Source organism: Cydia strobilella, chromosome 5 (genome assembly GCF_947568885.1).
Source record: "Cydia strobilella chromosome 5, ilCydStro3.1, whole genome shotgun sequence".
Taxonomy (NCBI): Eukaryota; Metazoa; Arthropoda; class Insecta; order Lepidoptera; family Tortricidae; genus Cydia; species Cydia strobilella.
Genome location: NC_086045.1, coordinates 15,106,763 through 15,131,771, shown reverse-complemented (window position 1 = coordinate 15,131,771; position 25,009 = coordinate 15,106,763). Strand labels below are relative to the sequence as shown.

General features: G+C 36.4%; 1 protein-coding gene across 1 annotated transcript in view; it reads left to right on the top strand.

Moving 5' to 3' along the window:
• The window catches only part of LOC134741709 (low-density lipoprotein receptor-related protein 4), a 49,442-nt gene that overhangs the window by 2,112 nt on the left and 22,321 nt on the right, over positions 1-25,009 (top strand). Inside the window, exons 2-8 of the mRNA XM_063674605.1 lie at positions 3,059-3,204; positions 5,749-5,925; positions 6,343-6,455; positions 10,391-10,595; positions 11,615-11,744; positions 17,966-18,072; positions 23,621-23,780. Of these exons, the coding sequence (XP_063530675.1) occupies positions 3,150-3,204; positions 5,749-5,925; positions 6,343-6,455; positions 10,391-10,595; positions 11,615-11,744; positions 17,966-18,072; positions 23,621-23,780 (947 nt within the window). The 5' untranslated portion in view covers positions 3,059-3,149. The remainder of the gene's footprint in view (positions 1-3,058; positions 3,205-5,748; positions 5,926-6,342; positions 6,456-10,390; positions 10,596-11,614; positions 11,745-17,965; positions 18,073-23,620; positions 23,781-25,009) is intronic.

Below are 25,009 nucleotides of genomic sequence, written 5' to 3'. Positions count from 1 at the left end.
ACGCGGTGAAAATTTCCTACGTAAAGCACTTGGCACAGGTATTTAGGCAATGTAGGTATATTTGTGACGTTTTCAACCAAAAGTTACCACATTGTCGCTTGTCGATAAGGTTGATTTCGAATTGAAGCTATATGGAAATAGCGCCTTCTTGACAACCGACAATAAGTACCCTTTTGGTTGAAAATGGCACATTTATATTACACATCATTGACAACAGTTTTTTTGAACTAAGACGTTTTATCACCTAGCCTGAATTAGTACGAGTACTTTAAATTTAATTTTAAGGTACACGTGTTTTCTTTATTTCTTGCAAATTTATTTTTACTAAAAAACGGAAATTTATTCAAAAGCTCGTAAGTAAAATATGATGTCAAAACGGGCGACTGCACCGTGGTCGTAAACATCGCCAACTCTATTTAGGCGGTCGTCACACTGCTCCGCATCTCGCAGCGGCGTCCGTTGATGCGTTTTTTAACTTTGTATGTAGAATCTTGATTTTGTATAGAAAAATCGCATGGTCGCACGACGACTCGCGCGCTCGGACGGAGACGCGATGCCTGCCGCACGGTATGTCACACCGAGCTCCGCAGTGCCGTACGGATTTTAGTGCAAAAAGGACGTAGACGCAATGGATATCGACGTCGATAAGTTTATTTTTGAAATTGAAAGTAGTCCAAAGTTACTTCTTCGAAATATTGTTTTTATTTAATTCCAAATCTATTTAGTTTTATAGTATCGGTTTTAATCATAATCTAAATATAAGGAATTCTTGTAAAAGTATAATTAAAGATTGAAGTAGTAGATTATTACTTACTTGAGTGTAAGCCAATTTTCCGCCGTAATAGAACGTCGAAAATTTGTGTCCGCGCCAGTAATCTCCAATTTTGCTTAGCAAATAATCAAATGACGCGGTTGACATACGGGTGCAATTAACATTTTTTTCTTCGTGTTGCCTTAAATCTTGGTAATCTCTAGCAAAATACCCATTTATAGGTCTGGTTTGTAGATAGGGATGTACCCAGTGTCTTCTGCGTTTTATGACTCGATTGTACAAATACAGAACTGAAAGTATCACCGCAGCGTTCCGAATAAGTTCCGTTTCCATTTTATCGACAAATAGGAACTGTCTTCACCTTAAAGTTCGAATGTGAAATAATCGCGAGACGGAAGTAACGCGGGACGCGGGACGTCGCGCATCGCAGCTCCGGACGGAGATGCGGAGAAAACTCGGACGTTGGTGCGTTGTCTCCGCATGCGAGTCCGTTGCTCCGCGTCTCGCAACGAGACGCGGGGGCAGTGTGACAACCACTTTAATACAATACGAATTGAAAAATTCTACAAACAATTATATGTAACATTTTATAACGTAGTGGCTGATCAGCCAGTGAACATCTACGTTATAGTCCGGTGGCCGGCTGCATGAAACCCACCTGATAAAAAAAATAGAAAATACCTACTTTGTGGGGGTAGCTGACTTTTAGTAACTGTTCTTGGTCAGCCGCGGCTTAACTTGGTAAATTTTGTGCAAATGGCAAAAAAGTGGTACAAATATTCATCAAATAAAAAACCTCATCGAAAAATAGAATTAAACTTGTATGGTAGGATAGCATGCCATTGAGAACAGTAAAAAATAAGTAATCGCGGCCAATCCTGTGTTGGCAGGTTCCTGTGTCCGACCAAATTTGTGGTACCACGTGAATGACAGCTACAATTTACCTCATAGAAAAATAGAATGAAAAAAAAAACGGATTACAATAGGTTAATTAAACCTGTTGACCTATGTCTTGGTCGGCCTCACCCTATCCTGGCAGTTTATGTTTGCAGTCCGTCCACATATTTGTTTTTTCATTGTAGCTGTCACGTGGTACCACAAATTCGGTCGGACACAGGAACCTGCCAACACAGAATTTGGGCGACCACTTTTTTTTAGGGTTCCGTACCCAAAGGGTAAAAACGGGACCCTATTACTAAGACTCCGCTGTCCGTCTGTCCGTCTGTCACTAGGCTGTATCTCATGAACCGTGATAGCTAGAGAGTTGAAATTTTCACAGATGATGTATTTCTGTTGCCGCTATAACAACAAATACTAAAAAGTACGGAACCCTCGGTGCGCGAGTCCGACTCGCACTTGGCCGGTTTTTTACTGTCCTCAAAGGCAGCTATCCTACCGTACAAGTTTCATCAGCTATCCCCACAGAGAGTAGGTATTTTTTTTATCAGGTGGGTTTCATGCAGCCGGCCACCGGACTATTAGTTTTAGAGCCACATTGCTATACGTAGTTGTTAAAAAAAAATACAATATGTAAACTATGTTCAAACCCCCTTCGACCCTAAACACATTTTACGTTACTTATACGTATATCGCCCCTTGGCAGGATTATTTGGTTTGATCTTAATATATTGACATCCGTAAGTTATCAAAATATGTATTCTTAAATGAAGATGATTACAGTACACAGTAAGTACTTTCAACTTTACAATCACGTCCGGTTTATAATTTTTCGCATTTTTTTGGAAATTAATGGGGGATGAAATGTAAAAACTGTCGTCATACATGCTGGACTGTTGGTAGCATATTCACTGAAAAGATTTATCAATTTGGCCCACTTTACAAAGGAAATGGTGTCAAATACGCCGAAAAATGGTAGAATTAAATCTTGAAAATACCCAATTATTTAAAGGGGACCAATTAAGGGGACTAAAGGGACGTAAAACGGGGAAAAAATTGAAATGTACAATTTTTTTAGTTGAGTTTAGGTATATACCAATTTTTTTTTGATCACGAATTTATTTTGGCACGACAGGATCCCTGTGTCTTCGTTTCGGATTTACCAACATGTCCCAGTTAAAAAATAAAAATAAAACTGTGCGAATATGACTCACTGATGGCAATGTGTGTCCCAAGCATTATTATACCCGAGGGTCATTAAACGCGCGCTCCGAGCATCGCCATACATTTGTTGTTTTATTAACGAATCGACGTCAACGTCAAGCGTGGACGCTCCTGGCGTGCATTTCGTGGCCGAGGCGATAGGGTTTCACTAGTCATGTTTTTCAGATCAGCGTGAAAGGAGAGATGGTCAGGGTGCGAAGGCGCGCCGGCGCGCGAGTGACCTAGGCGATGCGCCGTCCCCACCACTGATAACATCATGCCAGCGCCACTAGCCGCATACATAACACTCCTTACCGTCGTATGGCTTTGTGGTGAGTATTCGAATGCATAATCAGCATAATTAATTGTAAATTTTAATTATTTTCGACTATCGAACCGGTAAAGAGTAAATTAACTTGGATAATGAACACGCAATCTCTATTTATGTATATATGCTGAAACTACATAACAACCTAATCTAAGTAAACCTCACATTATTTAGGCTGCCCGAAGGGCGGATTATATTATGATTCATTCAGCCCATTTCAAACAATGCTATATACCTGTGTAACCGGAGGGTAAACAGTAGACCGAAGTCTGCAATTTCCTAGTCAAACCTCTCGGCTATAATATGTATCACTAGCTATTTTATTTTATAGTAAGATTATATTGCTGTGCTACGCATGGTAACGATTATAAAAAAATAAAAAATAAATGGATGAAATATGGTAAATTTATTTTAATTTATTTTATATTTTTTTGTATGCAATGTTTGACGATCATGATAAGAAGATAAGTGTAATTTTTATCCTGAAATAAATAAATCTAAATCTATACAATTGAAATTAAATGAATGATTTTGCTCGGAATCTGCCATTCGGGTTCGGATTCTGCATTGCAAATATAATCTGGTTGCCGTGTGTTCATGGCATTCGCCTTCATAAAAATGTGTTACAATTCAAATAAGTCATCTTATGTGCTTACTTAAGAGGATGAGATATATAAAGGTCTATTATTTTGACCGGTCGCCCCATACTAAACGCATTCAACGTGTGAAAAAACCGAATTTTAGTTTTGACGATACCTAAGTTAGGTAATAATGTTTTGATACGGATCGGTGGTAGTTTTGGTAGGAATTCGAGTGTTATGAGTCTAAATTGAAGGAACACGACTCGTTTTTACGAGGCTCAGCACTAAAAACTTCCTTCCGAGTCTTTTATTGAAGTCCCGAGTCGAGTCCTTTATTGTGTATTTTTTAAGCACAATTCAAAAAGCTTTTAAACCTCCGAATAAAGACTCCGTCAACAACTATAGGTTTTAACAGTGAAAAAAATAGGTGTTATTGTATGATTTGTGTATCTAATTAACATTTTGATTTTTTTTGTAAGTAAATTGAGAGATCTAAAAGGACTCAACTCTATACAAAATTCTCGGGTCTCTAAAGTTACTAGACGACGATATATATAAGATATAGTTATGTATATGTATATAAATACTTATATACATAGGAAACACCCATAACTCAGAAACAAATATTTGTGATAAAGACACAAACACATAAATGCCCTTACCAGGATTCCAACCCGGGACCTCCTGCTTCGTAGGCAGGGTCACTGCTGGCTAGGCTAGGAGGTCATGGAGATTGAGGCGGGTCAGGAACTTTGACATGCAGGGTTTTTAGTTGTTTAAAGGTGAGGTGAAGGTGAGGTCCGTTAATATAAAATTTAAAGGTGAAGTTCGGATCAAAACTACACCAGCATTATTGGTGCCTGCATTGCTCCCGCGAATATCAAAAGTCCGGGCATCAGCGTTGGTTTTGATATTTACTAGTAATGCTGGTGCAGTCTGAATCCGAATATAATATATATTATGTTTTACGGAGTTTTACTTAAACTACTTGTTATTGAGTACTATTACATAGAAACACATAAGTATACATTTTGCACGTCGTCTTGTTAATACATTTACAATTGATGTATTTAATTAATCAAAACAGAGATTTTAAGACGTAGGTTTTTTGTTCATATGTACGTAAATAGATATGAATCAGAATATCTATAGGGTTACCTTCGGAATAAATTCCGGATATCATGAATGTTATCTATAATCACCGTTTTTAAACAAGACATATATATTCATGTAGCCATATATAGCCCTAGAGATTCTAATTCTCGCATAGCTGTGGTTAATATATTAATTATATATCAAATAAATATCTCTATCTCTATCAAATTGTGTAAAGATACTTGTCTCGAGAAAAATAGGGACCACGGTTGTATGAATAAACTGTCAAGTGACTTCGTATTTCGCCCCCTCCCTAATTTACGATCGTGTGGGATGTGCCTTAATAACATCACGAAATTTAAGTGATGACGGCGTTGTATCATTAAAGGGTTCAGATGAAAATTTTATTGTATATATGATCATTACAATCAAGTCCAAGCAATCTTATAAGCCTAAATTTCTTAGCAACATTAACAAAGAAAACAAAGCGCGTAAGTATACGAGAAATAGGTAGTTTAGGAAGTTCGTTCTGGTGTTCACTTTACCAAATGACATTTTTGGATTTTAAATGCGCGACAATTGATGAAAATACATGTAAATTGCTACAAAAGCATTCTACAGACGCATGCATGCATGGTAATAGCCGCGTGTTCGCCATTTCGACACACACGTATAGTATATAAGCCTATAAGATTTGGGGAGATTCTCCTCAAGATTCTCAATTCCTCATACTCTTGACAGTTTTGACACACGTGTCTTCAACGACGTGTGTGTATGTGTCGTATACAAATTACGAACATGCCGAACACGCGGCTACCACGGCCGTGCAGTAGGCAAGTATGCAATTTTCTAATGAAATCTTTTTTTACCAGCAATCGCGGATGAGATCCCGTCGGCGGCGGTCCCGCGGTCCACCAACACCACGTCGGTGCCTGCGGACCCGCGGTCGCCAGTGGGCCGCGTGCCGCCGTACCAGCCACCGGCTGGAGCCGGACCTGTGCCCGGCTATCGTCCCCATAACCCGTATACAAGGGTGGAACCATGGCACCGTGAGTATCGATTTACATAAAGGTTTACACGTCGCGCCACACACTAATATCACCCATCTATCATTTTATATTTATTTAGAAAAAAGTGTTTCTCTTACTCCTTTTCGCACGATCAACGGTAGTAGCTTCACTGCTGCTCTGCTGCACATACTCATTATACCTATCCGTACAATAAAGCCTTAACCGTCCCGTCTGCGGCATGAACCGGAGACCATGGAGGGCATTCGGACATGAAAGTAGCCCAGGAGCGTAATATTAGACTGCGATTGGTTATTAGAATGTACCTACATTGCTCCAAAATACGCAATATAAACTAGTTTTTAAAATTACCCAGTGGGGGCAAAGTAGGCACATTTTACGGTACAACAATGTAATATTTAACCCTACTTAAATTATAATCGATGAATTTGCACGCAGAACGACCATCGATATTCGATAGAAACGCGGATGTCATAGCGGAAGACATTGATCACGAGGAAGACGATGGCGGCTGTAACGTTCCGTGTCTTAAGGAACATTTCTCATGCCAGGTACGTGTTTATTGACTTTGTGTTTAAAAATCAAGGACCTACATATACCTCTATACCTTTGCTTATGTTCCAAGAAAACTCTACCTATCTAAATTGAGAAACTTTAACAGATTATGTACTACTTTTTACTACTAACAACTTTAACCGAAAGGTAAACACTACAAATCGTCAAAAAAAAATTATACCTACATAATAAAGGTTCTTGAAATTCAAGGGCCGAAGTTACAAAACGAAACGAAGATGAGTTTTGTAAAGAGAGGCCCGAGAATTTTAAGACCTATCGTTGCACACAATATTTTTTCTAAGACAGCACCAAACATCTAAAATTATAAATAAAATCAAATTAAATAATTGTTTGTAGATCTTTGCCTAGAAGTCAGGATACAAAAAACCCGGCCAATTGCGAGTCGGACTCGCGCACGTAGGGTTCCGTACCATTACGCAAAAACGGGAAAAAAATCACGTTTAGAATAAATTTAAAAGTGGAAAAATTACTGCCTTGGGTGAGACTTGAACTTGGATGAGTTCAAGTCTCACCCAAGGCAGTAATTTTTCCACTTTTAAATTTATTCTAAGCTTAATAGCATCGATCGCAGACGTTTCTGCTTGTTAAAAATTAATTTAAAAATCACGTTTGTTCAGTTTGTTGTATGGGATCCCCACTTAAATATTTTTTTTGTTCCGTTTTTAGTATTTCTTGTTATAGCGGCAACAGAAATACATCATCTGTGAAAATTTCAACTGTCTAGTTATCACGGTCCATGAGATACAGACGGACAGACAGCGGAGTCTTAGTAATAGGGTCCCGGTTTTACCCTTTGGGTACGGAACCCTAAAAACATGCATAAATATTGTATGAATATTCCTAAGAACACTGCTGTTAGGATCCTAAGAACACTGCGCCGGGGCCCCGCGCACCGCACTTCTTATAGCTGGGGAGCCGACGATGCTAAATGTGTTGTTACTTGAGCGTCGCAGAGACCTATTGGAATCGAAAGATTAGATGATAAGAAGAAAAAAAGGTTATATAAAGTTTTTTTTCCCAGCGAGCAGGAAAGCGTCCACATTTTTTTTCAATTTCGGGGAGTTGGTCGAGGGTTAAAAAAATCGTTAAGTAGATTGTGGATTTGGTCGTTTGGTCCAAGTTAATGCAATAATTTTATAGAAAAATTAATATGACACTTATTTGTACGCATTTCCTTAATCTGACGACCACAAGTTTGACGCCCGATTTTGACATTGTAAGTTGTAACCGTCAGATTAAGGAAATGCGTACAAATAATCATCAGATTTACTAATAGCCCAATTATAGCATTAGTTTGGACTAAAATGACCAAATCCACAATCTGCTTAGCGATTTTTTGAACCCCCCACCAACCAACTGCTCAACATAGACGACTAAATGTGGTAAAGGTAGACTCCATGGGGTAGCAAGATATCACTCATATCTTAATCTGACGCGCTCGAGTAACTACGCAAATCCCCTCTTGGGCTCCCCGACCATTATAAGGTTGATTTCAATCTCACTTGCAGTCATTTAATCTACAAATAAGAGGACAAAAAAAAAGTCTAACAACGTTTGTATAAAAATAAAGTGTAAGTAAATGCTGCAAAAACTGCTGTTTCCAGTGAAGTTGCTATAAGGCCGATTTATATTTATAAGAAATTATTGTTTTATAAATATGTCCGTACCTATCTACTAAATCATTATAATTTTATTATAACACTTATACTAATATAATTGCGTTATTACTGTGGCATGTTTTTTTTTCCATACGCAAGGCAACGTACGAAACGTAAATAGTAAATACCATAGCGCTGAAATATTCGCTGTCACAGAAATAGGATAATCTTTTAAGCTTTTCCCAATAGTTGTAAAATCCATATGTATATTACCGACGCGCGTAAAACCGAAAGTTATTCATTGGAGTAAAAATAAATCCGAGCTAAAATCAGATGCACTACCTACATCAAATTGAATTGTTATATTTAGATGTAACTTTTAGAGATATTGAGATCATTGCCCTCGCTGGCAGGATTATAATCGATATTGAAACTTCGTAATAAATGGGAATGTCACGTCATGTGGCACAGTGGCAACACAAAAAAATTGTAGTTTCCACAAGCAGAAATGTCTTCAACATTAAAATATCTGTAAAAAAAAAATTGCACATACAATCATTTTAAACACGTACATATAGAGTAACTCAAGTGCTAATTGGAATTTTACACTTAACATTGCTTTACGTAAACGTGGTCACCAGGAATCGCGGGGTGAAAAGAGAAAATTTCGGTACTTTCCTTTACATCGTTATATTATAAAATCTACAATACCATGGCTAATTGTTTCGAGATACAATTGTAGTAGGGTATTTAATCTTTATTATGGTAACACGGATCAATCATGAAGTTGATCACAAGTAATAAATATTTTAGTTTGAAGTGAGGCCTTAAGGAAGTAAGATATATGGCCTGTCTGACAACACTGACACTGACTGATATAACAGTGAAATACAGCCTACTTATTGTGTTATTTAAAGTGTATTAAGTAGTCTAGTTCTTCTAGTATTTAAATAATAGAAGATAACGGCGATTTTCCTTATTAATTAAAGATAAATGTGCAAAAAAACAAATCATAGCCGTTTTTACTTCCCAACGGGGTGAATAGACACGACAACAGGGCGAGGAGACACGCCATATGGGGTCAACAGACACGTCATATGGGGTGAAAAGGCACGACTGAGGGGTGAAGAACAACGAATGGGAATATTTATGCTAGGGTTGACAAAACGAATTTTCTCCATTTTTTTAATTTCTATTCTATGTAGATATGTAGTATTATGTAATGTAGGTATGTTGTATGTGTGTTGTATGTATGTATGTAAAATATCTAAGAGTATATACGCGTAGGTATGTAAATTTGCGAAGTAGAATCATTACTTAATGCTTGTAATATATGTAAGCAAAGTTGATTTTTTTTACATACATTTCTCAAACGTTTTATGACCTTAAATGTTAATATTTTTCCTTTTTTATTGTGGGACGTACCACATTATTACAATCTATAAATTGTATATACAGATGTAAATCACAATGAAAAAATCAACGATGATCAAACTCTGGTCAACGTGGGACACGAACCCACATCCTTGGATTGCCGGTCCAATGCGTTACCAATTGCGCCACGTGTCCCACGTTGACCAGAGTTTGATCATCGTTGATTTTTTCATTGTGATTTACATCTGTATATACAATTTATAGGTTTTATGACCTAATGTCATAGTTTAATAAAGTATGATTAATAAAAATAGTGATTTACTGAAAGTCAGCTTATTTATTTACGTTTATCCTAATAAAACCTATTGAAGACTGTGACAACCCTGACTGTTTTTTCTAATCACCCCATATGACGTGTCTATCGACCCCGTTTTACGGATTTGTCGAAATCGGGTAGTTTTTCTTGATTTTCTCTAAAATAAGTGGGTTTAAATTAAAAATAAGTACGTATACAAAATTGAAGAACCAACTTATACAAAAAAGTTAACTTCATTATCATTAATTAAGATAATTCGTACCCTTGGTAAAACAATGCAACATGTGACTATATGTCAAAAATGGTTTTATTACGGAAATAGCCTTAAAAATGTACGTTCTACTTTTACAAGAATTTTATTTTTAACTGTTTTAGTTTCTGAGATATTTTACTCAGAAAACGACGTAAGTAGTCAGTGGACGTAAAATAATGTCACAGATTCATATACTTCGTCGTTTTACGTCGCTTCCGCGAGCGAATGTTTATAAATAATCATACTATGTACAGTCAGTGTACAACATAAGTATCCACTTTACAGTAAGTACAGCTATTATGGCGACGTGGGTACTTACGTTGGGGCCCTAGCTGTAAAATAACGTTAACCTTGCTATGGGATCGGCAGATCTCATGCACCTGCATCTCAATGGAGAAGCGATGCGACGGCGTCGCGGACTGCGCTGAGGCGGAGGACGAGGCGGGCTGCACGCGCTCCTGCGACGAGCACGAGAACCGAACCCTCTGCCACACCACCAACGTGTGCATCGCCGTCGACTGGCTATGCGACGGCGATAACGACTGCGGAGATTTCTCTGACGAGACGCACTGTGGTAAGCACTGTCTTATCAATTATGCCGCCATATTTCGCGAGTTGAATAAATTGGTCGTATTGAGCAACCTTAACTATGGGACCAACCACGGAATCCCGAAAAAACATTTGGCTCTTTTATACAATTGTGACTGATCACATGTCAATGTTTTTTATCGGAGAGCTAAAAATTTACTCAGTATGACCTATACAGTGTGGAAAAAATTCATGGGTCCTGGAAGGAAAGTGCCTTAAAACCTTACTTACTTAAAGGCAACATTTTTTATTCTTAAAAAGAAACAAAACTGCATTTAAAGATTTTTTTAAATTCGCTTGTCTCGCCCGGGAATAACCGACTAAAAATTCGAAAAAATTTACACTAGCTATTTTATTTTACTAGTCGATACAGTTCCGTTAATGATAACATTTCTCAAAAAAACATTAGGACTTACACTCGTCTGTCGTACAAAATATCCATAAAATCTAGTATTTAGTAACTAAAATACTTTACTCAAGAATATTTTTAGACAAGCGAAATTGAAAAATAAAAATGTAAAATCTTTAAATGCAGTTTTGTTTCTTTTTAGAAATTAAGTTAAATAAGCTAACTTAAGGCTTTAAGGGACTTTCCCTCCAGGGCCCATTAATTTTTTCCACCCTGTATAATCTGTATTCACCTGGCAAAATTTTGCCATTTGCATTCCACTCGCATTTTGCCAACTGTGCGTACTTTCTCAAATAATAAAACTATTCAGAACAGATACCTACAATCTACATATTAGGAACAATGCAAGTGACGTCAGAGCACTAGATTGCCCTCGAGAAAAGAAGGTTTTTTAACTTCCTAATTCCAGCGTCCCTATAGAATAACCACGGCAAGATGAAGAACAAGATGAATAGCCGTAACACACTACCACACTGCACCGTGAACTTTGAGCGGTGCGGTAGTGTGTTACGTCTTTCAAAAATGCGCGAGGCGTAGTTATTGTGCGTCCACGGAAATTAAAAAAAATGGAAGTATTAACAAAAAGTGTGTTACAGGTGGCCCGGCCAACTGCACGGCAGACCAATTCACGTGCGCCAACGGCCTGTGCATCCACAAAGACTGGTTATGCGACGGCGACGACGATTGTCGCGACAACTCAGACGAGACCAACTGCACCAAAGACAAGTGAGTAACGGGCACAGATCTCTATTGGTACAAGGATTTATTATTGTAAATCTATCAAAAACATTAAGATAAGGTTGTTGCTAGGCGATTCTTTCCTCTTACGTGATGCAAATTTCGGAACCGTTGGTAATTGTATGTGTCTTAACATGTAAAACAAACCTATGGCATATTTCCAAAATATTTTGAATACCAAGTTTGGAAACAAATCAAATTATTATATTAAATATTTTGATTTGTGTTTTTTAAGTAGTCACACTACTGTAGTAGGTTTGTTTTACATGTTAAGACACATACAATTACCAACGGTTCAGAAATTTGCACCACGTAAGAGGAAAGAAACGCCTACACTACTATATATAAACTATAAACTGTAACAGATGTCATATATTAAAGAAAAAAAGAAAAAATAAGATGGCATATAGTCGAAAAATTGGGACGGGTACCGCCGTGGCGAGGTGGCCGAGGGGTTCATGGCGTTAGCCGCGATAGCTAAAGACGCCGGTTCGAATCCGGCCTTCACCACTGGAGGCCTTCGTCACTTTTTTCTTTAATATATGACATCTGTTACAGTTTATAATTTATACATATTAGTGTAGGCGTTTCTTTCCTCTTGTTATAACAAATTCATTTAAACCCAGATTTCAATTGCTTATCGTAAAAAAAAGATAAAAATCGTACTTGGAACGTAAACTACCGCTAGAAAGTCGGGTTCAGGGAAAAATTCCAGCATTAGCTAGTTTTCTGGGAGAGATCGATTAAAGAAAATGAAGGCCCGCTGAGTCACAAAATCTTACAGAGAGATCACGAGAATATTCAAATGTGGCAGTAAAACTATTTAAAAAAATATCTTGAAGATATGGACATCGGCAAACGTTCGAAAAAAGTTAAGACCCATTCAGACAAAAATGTAAAAACCGGCCAAATGCGAGGCGGACTGGCGCACAAAGGGTTCTGTACCATTACGCAAAAACGGCAAAAAAATCACGGTTGTTGTATGGGAGCCCCACTTAAATATTTATTTTATTCCGTTTTTAGTATTTGTTGTTATAGCGGCAACAGAAATACATTATCTGTGAAATATCATTAATGTGATATTGCCTGGTAACAGCCAGACAGATAGACGGACAGACAGACGGACAGAGGAGTCTTAGTAATAGGGCCCCTTTTTTACCGTTTGGGTACGGAACCCTAACAACAGCTGTTCTTGCTTAAAATCCTTAAAATCCCTCTACATATTGGAAATCTCAACTTTTGTCCGAAAGAACATTGAATTATTTGAATTCTGTAAAAGCGTACCTACGTCGAAATAACAAACTCATCCCCCGGAGCCAATTTTAGAATTATACAGAAAAGGTCCTTACTTTCAAGCAATCCAGGTTTACAACAAATTACCCAACAGGGGGCCGATTTTTGAATTTCGACCGCTTGATTTCGTGTATTTCGTTTAAAAATATCTCCACTGTTAGGTATTTAAATTCTACTAATAGAATTGAAAACGAGTGGTCAATACCACTAGATTCCTAATTTATATAGCTTCGTAGGTATTTCAAAAGTAAGCATTTCGCCGTTTTCCACCAGTTTTCGAGTGACGAAATCTAGCGATCAAATTTTCTAGAATCACCCCTAGAATTAGAAATATAGAAAAAAATACTCTTTTACATCAAAACTACAAGTACTCTTAATAAATAAAGCATATTACTCCATCCAAGAATTTATGGAAGATAATTTTGAGTAGGTAATTACTAATTACAAATATAAACTCAAGTATATATAATTATTTATATTATTTTTGATCTCTTTCTTAGGTTAAGTTATTAAGTGAATTTAACTGTGGCCAAAAACATATTTCATACTATATATCTACTTATCTATAGAAATGTCCTAAAACGGGTGTAGTACTGTAATAAACTCTAGAGTTCTAACTAGATTGAAGAATATTTTGCAATAGGTACCCTCTTTAGGGTGGCATGTGTTCCTATAATTTAATTGTAACAGCTATGTAATCTATGTACCATGGTGTGCAATGAATTATTTATGATTTATGATATAAAATACCTCACGGGTGAAGGGTGAATAAATAAAACAATTAGCTCTCTCAAATACAAAACTCTTTCAAAAATCCAACCCCTGAATTGCATGCCGAGATTGCCGAGCATATTTGCATACCGACATCGAATAGAAAATCAAAACGTATTAGTACATGGGGTGTATTCTGGATTAAATAATAGGGAATGGAAATATATTTTTTTAGAATTTAATAGAAAGTTCCGAGAGAAATACGAGTACATATGTTACAAATGAAAAACAGCTAGTTGTCGGCAGTTAGATACATGGGCGACTAGCTCCTAGATAAATAATTCATTAAGTACTCGTAGTTTCAACATAAGTAGGTATGTAGTTTCGTCGATGATTTTAAATGTGTTACGAGTAAGCTGATAAGATAGGTAATTGTTTATTGTTTCCTAAGTTTTGCGTCTGAAAACATTTTACTCCCCACTATTACGACTATACATAATGGAATTGATAATTAGGTACAATGATAAACAAGTATTTCGCAGTACAGAAAACATGTACAAAGTATTTTAATGTAAATATTTCAGATAGTATATAAGTAAGTAATTCATATTTATTTTATACTACTTAAAACACACAAGTATTTACTTAGACATATTTTCGAAGTTCATCAAATTAATCCATCAAGAGGTTGTATTGAGTAGGTAATTGCCTATTATTTATGTAGGCAATTGTTACTCTTTATGTTTATATTTTGCTTTGTTGTGTCCAAAGCCGGAATATACCTAGACTAGAGGGCAAAAAGCGGAGTAGGTTCTGTTTCTGTAGATCAATACTGGCGCGAAGGCGCGCGGCGCGCTGCGCCGTTGCTATGGCAACGCGCCTACGCTCGCAGCCTCCGGACCGTGAACGAGACTGGCCCGATATATCCGAGTTTCGTGGGCGGTTTCATTATAGAACGAAATCGTTCATGTGATTAACGTTTTGAAGCCTACGTCTGGTTCAATGTCATTACTTAATACCTACTTACATATATTATTAGTATTATTACATCTATTTATTTTATTGTACTTAATAGCGACTTGCGGTATTTAGTTTTCATTAGTTACGTTGCAGAAATATTAACAGTTCATGAGTTAAAGTTAATTCTTCTACTAATTTATAATTAAAGGGCTGGCTCATTCCTAGTCCAAAGAATAGGCATAGCCATCCAGCGGGGTAATGTAGCCAGCCTCATGGGCACCCTTCCGCAGGGGACAGACTTGGGGGACCTTTCATAGGTGTTCATAGGTGGGTATTTTTCTATATTATTTTAATTTATAAGTAGTTTTATTTTAATGTTAGTTTAGTTTTAATTTGTTTACTTTATATGTAGTTTTAATGTTTTTTGTATTTAGGCTAGATTAGACAGTACACTAATATTTTTTTTGTAATTAAAATAAAAAGGAAAATGGAAAAATAGTTTTTTCTCTGATTTACCTAATATGAGTTTCAAGCTTCACTGCCTTAGAACGTAGATCACATATACAGTCTATATTCTTATTTATCTTCCTAAGTACTTACTTAGGAAGATAAATAAGAATGTTATTCTAAATATAGATACCTATCTATATTTAGAATAACCATGTTCTGTAGGTACCTAATAAGGATGTTACGTAACGGTGCCGGATTACCATTTCTAGTTAAGTCTGGCGCTCAGATAGTACTATTACTATCACTTACAATGAACCGAGGATTACGAGTATCTAGGAACTATCTTAACTTAGCTAACGTAGGTATAGCAAAGTGTGTGTGCATAGTTGCATATGCATACCCTGTTATATTTAGCTTTTATCTGAAAACATATGTTGTTGCTTGTTCCACGAATAGATTTAATTTACTCAAATTAGGCCGTATGGCGGGGAATAAGTCCTATGTCTATTTTAATCAGTTGCGTATGAATGGGGAATGGAATACGTAATAAAAAAAAGTTAAGTAGTAATAGTAAGTAAGTAATAGCCTTTATTTCATGCTTTTTTTACCAATTATATTAAATTACAATTTTATATGTATTTAATTGCATGTCGCGTGTGCGGAAAAGTCCTCCCCCACTTTTTCCCATTCTTTCCTATTCTGCGCTGTACTCCACCAGTATCTGTCGAAGTTCCCTAGCTCATCTCTTCATCTTTTATTTGGTCTTTTTTGTTTCCTCGGTGTGCCTATTAGTGACCATTCTGTGACACGTTTAGTCCACCAGTTATCCGTTGTTCGACATATATGGCCAGCCCAGGCCCATTTACTCTTTTTTATTTTTTACCTTCCTTAATTTTAATTTTTAACATTGACCGATGCCATTGCTCTTTGACAGATTTTCCGTTTACCTGTGTTTCTTAATGGAACTCCAGGTTTGGGCACCGTAAGTTAAGGTTGGTAGGACTCCTACCAACCTTAAGAATCCAGGACATCAGTATCAAATACCTTTTTCTTTATGGCCATCGATATGTCACTCTTCAGAATTGATTTTAGAGACCAATGTTTTCGCCACGCTCTACTAATTATGTAGTCTAGTTCCTTATCGAGTCTGTCTTTAAAGGAAACTAGTAAGTTAAAGAAAAATTAAGTACCTGCCTATTTAACCCTCGACAGGAGTTTGACGTTCAAGAACCACCTTGATAAACTGTCTGGAAAACTGAAGACGGGACAACATAGTCCAGAAGCTTACGGAAACAACATGGGGTGCCAGCGCTGCCTGCTTAAAGACTACTGCCATGGCCCTCGATTACTCGACGGCGGAATACTGTGCACCCGTATGGATGAATAGCGCACACGTGGCCAGAGTAGACGTTCAGCTAAATCACACAATGAGGATAATTATGGGCTGCATCTTACCAACACCTATACCTGCTGGTTACCGGCCCTCAGCACTATTGCACCACCTGACATTCGCCGTCAAAAATGTCTAGCACGGGAAATCACTAAAATGTTCGGTAATACTCTGCTGCCGATCCATGAAGATCTAAGTAACCTCAAAAACACCCGACTAAAGTCCCGAAACCCACCAGCTAAAACCTTTCACATACATATTCTGACATGGAAGATAGCCTGGGGTTGAAAGAATGGGAAGCCCAGTAACACAAATTAAACAATACCCTCTATGAATTTAGCACAGATCAGCTGCCCAAAGGGTTTAATGAAAGCCGATAAATATGGTTCAAACTGAACCGCCTAAGGACTGGGTTCGGTAACTTTTCGTACCTTTGGCACAAGTGGAGATGGAGCGAGTCGTCGGCGTGCGAGTGTGGAAATCCAGAACAGACTATACACCACATGGTGTACGAGTGCCCCATCACCAAATATAACGGACCCGCCGCCGCCGAAGATTTCAAAAACCTAACGAAGAATGCGAGTTCATATCTGCATAATTGTACATTTTGAATACTTACTGTAATCATTTTATTTTATTTTTATAACCAGTGTGTAAACGCCATACGATAAATAAATAACCTATAAATAGTTATTTGTTTTACAAGGGGGCAAAGGCGTTGTTTAACCTCTCGTGCTAATATATTGATATCCGAGCAAGCGAAAGATTCCAAAATTAAACCACGACTGTAGTGAGTGTTTCGACAAATGGAATCTTGAACGTTGCGAGGGTTTCAAGGCACGAGGGTTTAACAAATTTTGCCACCGAGTGAAACACAAAATTTTTCACCACACCAACACAAGGAAAATGCTAACTGTAAAATCTATAACAAAATCAAAGCAAATTAATTCTAAATGAATGTTATTAAAAATTTATCATTCAAAATCATCACTTAAAAGTCAATTCTACCAGCCAAGGAAATAACTCAAAATTTGCATTTGATTACTTGCGATAAAATGCAACTTTCTCATCAGTTTTTGAACACTCAAGGGAGCCTTTACCAGCTAGCTGTGTGGTGAAAATTAAATTTCAATATTCAGACGATGCTTCGACTTATATTTATACAGAATATTACCCGTATGGGTATATATGGTTATATGGGTAATGGGCCTTTGCAACGCAATAAAATGTAATAAATCTTTATTAGATTGGAAAATATATTGAAGGAGAAGATTAGGTACACGAGATAAGAGATTAAATAACAGGAGGACTTTCAGTCTTTCACTAAAGAGCGACCAACGACCATAAATGCAGTGCGCGCAAGGGAATTTTAACTTTAACGTTTTCTTTTCTTATTCTAAATCAGGTGCAGAGAAAACCAATTTACGTGTGCCACCGGTGAGTGCATACCATCACACTGGCGTTGTGATAAGGAGGCTGACTGCCCTGAAAACTCCGACGAGATTGACTGCCGTGAGTTTGCAATTATATTTATGTATATTTTACAGATAACTTTAGAAATGTATGTTACTTCTGAAACCAGTTCCACTTTACTAATTTGCCGACGGAAAGATATTAATTTTTTGTAATTTTCCACGTGGGAAATTTTCAGAAAAATCTGATAGTATTGCAATTTTCCAGATTTATTGTAAACTTTTAGCAAATTGCACATTAGGTTTATCTGTAGGTACCCAGTATCTAATTTAAGTCTATGCCAATAGGTTTTGTTTACCAAATAGGTACTTAAGCGTCACGCATCATGTTCGTCCACGTCACGTGAGAATCTAGTTCAACTCTATTTTTCTAGTAAGCGACCTGTCCTGCCGCTCTTTAGTACAGAGTACAGAGTTAAGGATGACTCACGTTAGAGCGGGCCGTGACCGGGCCGGAGCTTCCGGCGCTTACTTTTCTATGACATGACAGGTGATCACGTGATGCTTTCCATAGAAAACGAAGCGCCGGAAGCTCCGGCCCGGTCACGGCCCGGTCTAACGTGAGTCATCCTTTATGGTGTTACTCATAAACGCATTACAAGCCTGAATTGGCTATGAATCGTTTGTCTTTATCTGTCATTTTAACTTATGTATTTGTAAAAACACCAGCCAAGTGCGAGTCGCAGTCGCCCACCGAGGGTTCCGTACTTTTTAGTATTTGTTGTTATAGCGGCAACAGAAATACATCATCTGTGAAATTTCAACTGTCTAGCTATCACGGTTCATGAGATACAGCCTGGTGACAGACAGACAGACGGACAGCGGAGTCTTAGTAATAGCAAAGATAGATATAACTCCGTAATAGATGGATACAGTCTAAGGAAAAAACGTGCCTCGAAAATCACGAAAATTTGATTCTCGATCAGATGGCGCCACTAGTTTTGGCCTACTCTCATATAGAGGGCGTTGACGGTTTCGTTTGTTATTTATAATTTTAACGCATATTCGTTAAAGAACATGGGTCAAAATCATATAAAAATAATTAAAGCAAATAAAAAAATCATTTATCCATATTTAAATACATTTTAACGTATTTTTATAAATCTTCATTTTTAGTTTTAAAGTATGTCGATAGATGGCAGTGAATTTACAGTGGTTACAAAATTTACTATGACAGTACCGCTCTGTCTTATTATAATCCTCTTTGGTAATAGGGTCCCGTTTTTACCCTTTGGGTACCCTAAAAAGGGATGAAACATATTTTAATTAAACTAATTCAGGCTCGTAAAGTTTTATAAATAAGGGGGTAAGTAATGCCAAAGATAGATATAACTCCGTAATAGATGGATCAGTCTAAGGAAAAAACGTGCCTCGAAATTCAAGAAAATTTGATTCTCGTTCAGAGGGCGCTACTAGCTTTGGCCAACTGTCGTATAGATGGTGTTGACGGTTTCGTTTGTTATTTAACCATTTTAACGCATATCAGTGAAAGAACATGGGTCAAAATCATAAAAATAATTAATGCAATTTTTAGTTTTAAAGTGTGTCGACAGATGGCAGTGAATTTACTGGGGTTACAAAATTTACTATGACAGTACCGCTCTAGTATAAGTTACTCTATGTTAATGCTCACGTTAGCATCTAAATCATCAACATTTTGCATAGGTACTTATATATAAACTAGCTGTTTCCCGCGACTTCGTACGCGTGGATTTGTATGTTGATCCACATACAAATATATGGATACATGAGCATAAAACATTGTGGAGCAAAAGATAGCAGTAGGGTTCATAATTTGTTAATAATAATTATACAACGCATAATGTATTTGTCTGTCGCAACATATGAAGTTTTAAGCATCTTACTGAAGAAAATGTTCTCGATGTATAATCCCTCTCAAATAAGAAGAATTATCCAAACAGCTGAAATTGGTTGTATTTTACCTATAATATAAAATATAATGCCTTTTTACGAAGTTCAAAATATCTCGTTACAAAAATATTATCAGCCCCATTTTAGTTCCTTAAGGAATTACTTATTAAAATAAAAACACTGAAATATTTTTATTTTTTACTTGTGATTTTTTAAGAAGTTTCAAGTCTTGCACTTAAAAAAGTACCCATTACAAACTTTCAACCCCTTTTTTAATCCCTTGGGGAATTCATTAGTTTATTATTTTTAAACGCTGAAATTGCTTTCCTTGTTTTCTAATATTGTGTTTATCTACAGTTTCACATTCCTCCCTTCAAAAAAATTGTCATTCCCGATACAAATTTTCAACCCTTTTATCACCCTCTTAGGTAATGAATTCTCAAAAACGCTGAAATGACTTTTCTTGTATTTTTATTGTACCTATGTCTTTCTAAAAAAATATATACTATTTGTACCCGATACAAATTTTTACCCCCTTTATGTGGACGAAGTTCAAAATATGAATATTTAAAATATTTCAAAATATTCTTAGGGGATGAATTCTCAAAAACGCTGAAATGACTTTTCTTGTATTCTAATAGTATGTTTTTCTAAAAATTTTGTTGTACATGATACAAACATTCAACCCCTTTTTATACCCATTTGGAGATGAGTTTTCCAAAGCGCTGAAATTACTTTTTCATTTCTCATGCTCTGAAAGAGGGTCATTGTTGTTCTATAAGGTGCGCAGAAAATGGTACGTGTCTGCACTAGAGCATTTTACGTTCGAAGTACGATTTTTTTAATTTTTGTACGATAAGCAATTGAAATTTGAGTTTAAATGGATTTGTTATACAATTTCCATTCTGATATTTGACTCTCCATTCCATAAATAACGATACTTTTGCCTAAATTGTTAATTGAAAGTACCCTCAAGAAATACTATAAAAAAGTATACTTAGTCATGTTTTTAAAAAAACACATGCATTTTACTTTCCTCGTATTCAAAATGAAAAGTAGAGTGTTTAACTCGGGTGAAAGGCATCATTTCTGCCTCGGACTATTGGTGCTCTCACTGCGTTCGAGCGCCAAAATACCTCGGCAGAAGTGAGTACCTTTCATCCCTCGGTTAACAATCTACTATTGTTGTCTAATATTTCGTCTTTCTAAAAAGTTCAGAGTATTTGTACCCTATACAAACTTTCAACCCCTTTTTTACCACCTTAGGGGACGAATTTTCAAAAACGCTATAATAACTTTTTTAATACAGTTGCTCAAAAAGTGCTACTTTTCGTGGCTGTTTAGCGTGCGGAAAGTTGGTTTTCGCGAACTAGTGCTTTTTACTTTCCAATTTTTTTTTTAATTTTTACTTGTTCCAATTCATGACTACTTATTGTTGAGTTTCTTTTAAACGTCGTAATTAACATAAAAACCTATTGTTAATGTAAGAATACAAAAAAAATGCATATTTCATATTTTATTACTTACCTCTTCATCATTATAAGTATTATAACACGTTTATTTTTTAATGTTGAAAAACCGTTCTTAATAAGTTGTCTGAATGGAACAGAACGCCTGTCAAAGAAGAGGCGTATTTTCTTACGGAAACATTCGATATTGTTTTTATAAATATACCATACACAAATAATCGTAAATAACGATATTTAGGTAATAATAGTACAATGTTTTAATATTTACAATTGTTTCTGTCTTATAGAACTTGCATTTGAAAAAAAAAACTCATTGAAGTGGGTTCAATAATAATAACAAAATCTATTCTAGTCGAATAAAAGCTAGAAAAACACCTCTTCATAATGTCAATGTCAATGATGTCACAGAATGAATAATATAAAAGTTTCGAATTCCATTCCTTGCTTGCTTTTGCTGCTTTTCTTATTTTTTTGCAACTGTATTAAAAAAACGTCGTTCGATACACGTGCGGAAATGTCATTCTTCACTCGTCCCGAGATGATATCTCGGTGCACGTGAAGTAATGACATACTTTCCGCACTAGCATCGAAATGCACTATTTTAATACAGTTGCTCAAAAAGTGCTCCTTTACGTAGCTGTTTAGCGTGCGGAAAGTTGGTTTTCGCGAACTAGTGCTTTTTACTTTTCCAATTTTTTAAAATTTATTCTTGTTCCAAGTCATGACTACATATTGATGAGTGTTAATATTAGTTTCCTTTAAACGTCGTAATCAACATAAAAACCTACTGTAAATGTGAGAATACGAAGAATATACATATTTCATATTTTATTACTTACCTCTTTATCATTATAACAAGTCCATTTTTTAATATTGTATATTGAAAAACCGTTCTTAATAAGTTGTCTGAATGGAACGGAACGCCTGTCAAAGAAGAGGCGTTTTTCTTTCTGCTTTAAGTTTCCAAAGGCAACATTCGATATTGTTTTTATAAATATACGATACACAAATAATCGTAAATAACGATACTTGGGTAATAATAGTTCAATGTTTTATATTTATAATTGTTTTAGTTTTATAGAACATGCATTAAATTTTTTTTATTGAAGTGGGTTCAATAATAATAACAACATCCATTCTAATCGAATAAAAGCTAAAAAATAGACCTCTTCATAATGTTAATGTCAATGATGTCACAGAATTAATAATATAAAAGTTTCGAATTCCTTACTTGTTGTTTTTCTTATTTTTTCGCAACCGTATTAAAAAACGTCGTTCGATACACGTGCGGAAATGTCATTCTTCACTCGTCCCGAGTCTTGCCTCTCGCCTGCGGCTCTTGGCAAGATGTCTCGGTACACATGAGGTAATGACATACTTTCCGCACTAGCATCGAAATGTACTATTCTTGTATTCTAATAATTATAACGTCTTTCTAAGAAGTATCAAAGTATAAAAACATGCCTTTACACAAAGTTTCAAGTTTCTAGCTTAAAATAAAACTTGTACCACATTCAAACTTTCATCCACAATTTTACCCCCTTAGGGGTTGAATTTCAAAATCGCTTCCGATTCCTTGTACACCCTAAAAATGTAACCTACTGTGCCAATTTCAACTTTCTAGCTTTTTAGATTTGGCTCTGTGTTGATGAATCAGTCACGCATTTAATACCTATAGAATAGATAGCGAGATGAGTTATTCAAGTATTGATGTCGTGGGTACATGTCCCCCATCCAATTATCTCACTTTTCACCAATGAGCTCACTGGGGGGGCCTTGGGACACTGAACCTTGGCAACGATTTTGATAATTTAATAGTAGAGATATTTTTATACTTAGGTATCCGGTAACACTAAACAAACAAAACGTGCCAGTCGTGGCACTAAATATTTAAATTTGTTTTACCTGTATTATATACAATATTTTTCTGTTGCGACTGATACTGGAATTAGTAATGTAAACCTTGATACAAAAAACCATAGCATGAATATTATTTTCGTAACACTCACAATGTGAATCTTAAGTAGGTAGGTAAGGTAGGTACTCCAATGCGTACGTAAAATTAGTACTTAATTGAACAGCTAGCAAGTATAAAGAATCCTATTATGAGATTCTTCAAACCCCACCTGTTTTGTGTACATACATAGGTTAATACCCAATTATTGTTTGATTGTTTTTTTATATAGGTATAGGTATCATTATCATGTTCGCTATCTTTAGAAAAGCAAATATGGACTTGTTCAACAGCTTTGGACTTGATACGCTGCGCCGAGGCAGAATTTCAATGCGACAACAAGAAATGCATTCGCAAAGAGTTCCAATGTGACGGCGACAACGACTGCGGCGACTGGACCGACGAGGACTTCTGCCCGATGATGCCGGGCAGCTGCAATGCTGGCGAATTTAAGTAAGCCCTGTATGACACCAACTCAGATACATACCTCATCTGGTCTCACCGATTCAACCCTGGAAAACTTCTACAACTTTTCCTTTCATATAGTATCATATAATCGTACCCCATATAATCAATCGAGAAATTCTCTGAAAACAAGGGTTGGCCAAAATATCTGCCGATAGCCCAAATATTCAGTGACGATAATGTATACTTCCCAAATGCATTATCCATTGATCCGATTTGGGTATGCAATTACCGCGAATTACGGCGCGTAGTCTAAATATGGATGTGTCCCGCGATTGTACACCCGCGGGTGTCAATAGTTATGTTTGTTTTAAGTGTCATAAAAAAGTAGATAATTAAAGAAGGTTTCTATTATTTAAAAGCTGAACGTAAGCAATAAAACAATTTTTTCTTCTCTTTTCTACGATAAGCTGGACTTGCAGGTCTTATTTATTGTCATCCACGTGTTTTTAGGGTTTCGTAGTAAACTAGGAACCCTTATAGTTTTGCCATGTCCGTCTATCCGTCCACGGCATAGCTCAGTGATATTATTAATAGAAACAAATACAATTTGGCATGGGAAAATAATGGGAAAATGGGCACGCCGATACGAATAGAGATATTTTCGGAAATAAACGGTCCGAGGGTTTAAAAAAATTCAAACCTAATCCAAACGAACCCTACAATGAGCATGGACCGAGATGCTCCTTGGCATTTCGAAATAATTATTTAAATGTTATTTTTGAACTTTGAACAATTCATAACATAAAATTTATTTTATTTTTTGCGTACTTTTTTACGTGCAATTAGATTAATTTATACGGGGTATTACTGCAATCTTCTGCCACCAGAGTGTAGCCCTAGCCCCTTTAGTAAACCATAGAGTAACATACATACTGTGCCTTTAACAGTTTTTTGACAAGTTTTCAAGAGATAACAAAATGTGACATTGATGCATCAAGGCATGCACTGCATTGTTTACAGAGGGTCTACCGGGAAACGCGAATTCGAAATTTCGCTATCTGCCTCTTTATCGCTCGAACATGCAAGTGACAGAGATGTTAGATAACGAAATTTCGATTTTCGTCTTTCGCGACAGACCCTCAGATTGTGGTAGTAGCGCCCCCTACGCAGAGTTTCGCGTAATATTCCCTATTGAGTGTAGGTATTAGTCACTTTATTTAAAAGCTATTCCACAAAATGAAATTCCTATCATAGCAAAAAAACCCGCAGCATAT